At 42.0% G+C, this 2635-nt stretch overlaps 1 protein-coding gene across 1 annotated transcript; it reads left to right on the forward strand.

The window, feature by feature from the left end:
• Positions 1 to 437: 437 nt before the first annotated feature.
• Positions 438 to 1376, forward strand: LOC100516417 (olfactory receptor 5AN1-like). The gene has a single exon (XM_003122694.3). It carries the CDS (start codon positions 438 to 440, stop codon positions 1374 to 1376), a length of 939 nt encoding a protein of 312 aa, XP_003122742.1.
• Positions 1377 to 2635: the final 1259 nt, after the last annotated feature.

Below are 2635 nucleotides of genomic sequence, written 5' to 3' on the forward strand. Positions count from 1 at the left end.
TTAATTATTTAATTTTATCATATCTATGAGGTATAATGTTGTGCCAATTTCTGCTGTACAGCAGAGTGACTCAGTCATATGTATATATACACTCTTTTTTGAAACCTATAATTTTAATCAATGATGTAGTCTTTTATATAATAATCACAGAATTCATATTGCTTTCTTAAAGCTTTTCAGTCAAACTTTAAAATCTCTTTATAAATGATCATGAGACCTCATGAAATAACGGAGAACCCGAAGCACTGAGAAGGTTCTTGCTGACAATTCAAGATAAAAACCTGAAGTCTTGACCTGAAGACCGTGAAGCATTTTCTTCTTTTCCAGTTCTCCATGGAGGGAATGCATGGTATGTATTAGCTTTGTAAAGTTACCCTTTCACCTGAGTCAGCAGTGCATTCTCTTGTCTCTTTTCTGACTTCAGGAGTACAAAGCCAATGACCAGGGGAGAAAATACTACGAATATCACCGATTTTGTCCTCTTGGGATTCTCAGATTTTCCCCACATCAGAGCAGCCCTCTTTGTGGTGTTCCTGGTGATATATATTTTGACTCTGACTTGGAATCTGTGTCTCATTGTCCTGATAAGGATGGATTCCCACCTCCACACACCCATGTACTTCTTCCTCAGTAATCTGTCCTTTATAGACATCTGCTATGTGAGCTCTACAGCCCCCAAGATGCTCTACGACTTCTTCCAGGCAAAGCCAACTATCACCGTTGTGGGTTGTGCCATTCAATACTTTGTGTGTTCAACCATGGGACTGAGCGAGTGTGGTCTCATGACAGTCATGGCTTATGACCGCTATGCTGCCATTTGTAACCCACTCCTCTATTCATCCATCATGTCACCCTCTCTCTGTGGTCGGATGGTGCTGGGGTCCTATATGGCTGGACTTTCTGCTTCTCTGTCCCAAGTGTGTGCCATGCTTCAGCTCCACTTCTGTGGGCCTAATGTCATCCACCACTTCTTCTGTGACATGCCTCAGCTATTGGTTCTTTCCTGCTCTGACACGTTCTTCTTACAACTCTTGACTATTATATTAACTGTGATCTTTGGGATAATAAATGCCCTGGTTATCATGATGTCCTATGTCTACATTGTCATCTCCATCATGAAGATCACTTCCGCAAAAGGCTGGTCCAAGACTTTCAACACCTGTGCTTCTCACTTGACAGCAGTTACCCTCTTCTACACCTCAAGTATGTTTGTCTATTTGAGTTCCAGCTCTGGTGGTTCCTCCAGCTTTGACAGATTTGCTGCAGTCTTCTACACTGTGGTGATTCCCATGTTGAACCCTTTGATATACAGTCTGAGGAACAAAGACATCAAAGATGCCTGGAAGAGACTGAAAAAAAAGAAAGAGTGTTGCTGAGGTAACAGATTGTGATGTCTGACAGGTTTGTCCTGTTAGAATCACTTTACCATGCAATGATATTCATATGAGTGGAGAATATCAAAATTCACACTGCCTTGGAGAAAAAGTTTGAATTTGACACAGATAATATACGAAAATGGACCCACAGCGGAATCACAGTGCACAATCAAAATATCTTTCAGTCCTTGAGGCCCATTATTTTCATTCTATTTGTGATGTGGCTTCAACATTTACTCATCTGTCAGCAAGTATTCATGAGTCATTATGATTTAGAACTTTGTTGCTTCTTTTTTACCCCCAAGATGACGTCTGTTCAATCTTAGATATGACCTTAAAGAGAGCCACGTGACAGAAGTCCCAGGATTGTAGAAGACTTTCCTCCCAAATACTGTGATGCAGCATAACCTAGACATGACTGTGACCAATGTTCATTCTGTGTTTCTGACCAGAAAGAGAATGAACCTAGAGAGGGAGTATACCATTGGACAGAAACAAAGTGTTCAATTGGCCTGATCGTGCCTCCGGTGGAGGTTCCTCTGAGCTAGCCTACATTTGTGTTAAGGGCTCTTTCAGTGGTTATTGTCTGCTAAGTCTCTGGTCACCTCCGAATCTCCACCAGCTGCAGTCTGAGGAAGGAGGAGGAGGTGATCTGAATCATGACGAGGAATGGAATGATATATGCAGTCCCTTCAGGGGTATTTACTTATGAGTTCGCCGGTGTAATTTTTTGCCTCTAGTGTCCAGTGGGGATTTCTGTTGGAGATGGTATCCAAATACCCATGTCACAGTCCCTGGTAATCTCTCATATTGTGGGATTCAAGCCTCGCTCCCATTAAATTTGGAATATTTACCGCTGGGGAACATGCCCAACAGGAGCATCCTACCAAATTGCTTTGGCCTCTTCAAACGTTAACATTTTCCATGTGATGAGATTTGCGTGAGAATTCATGGCCACATGGAGTTCTTTACTTATAGTCCATGTTGCAGAGAAAGAGCTAAGATGGAAAACTAATGCACTTTCCTTCCTAGAGAATGTGGCCAACGTTTTATGTCCTAGAAATTTACGGTGGTATGGGCGTTATATAATGGCTGGAGTAGAATGGTTAGAGATATTGGAATGCTGATGCTTTCCAGGTAACCTGAAGGGGTAGGAGAGGAAACAGACTGTGGGCTCAGCAGTGTTGTCAAGGCTCGCCAATTTTTGTCTTCAGAAAGAGGATGTAAATTTGTGGTCCTTGCTGTTTGGTTAAAAAACA

The sequence above is a fragment of the Sus scrofa genome, unplaced genomic scaffold (genome assembly GCF_000003025.6).
Source record: "Sus scrofa isolate TJ Tabasco breed Duroc unplaced genomic scaffold, Sscrofa11.1 Contig874, whole genome shotgun sequence".
NCBI lineage: Eukaryota > Metazoa > Chordata > Mammalia > Artiodactyla > Suidae > Sus > Sus scrofa.

Excerpts from the sequence above, each read along its gene's own strand:
- LOC100516417 (XM_003122694.3), top strand. The coding sequence starts at position 438 with ATGACCAGGGGAGAAAATACTACGAATATCACCGATTTTGTCCTCTTG.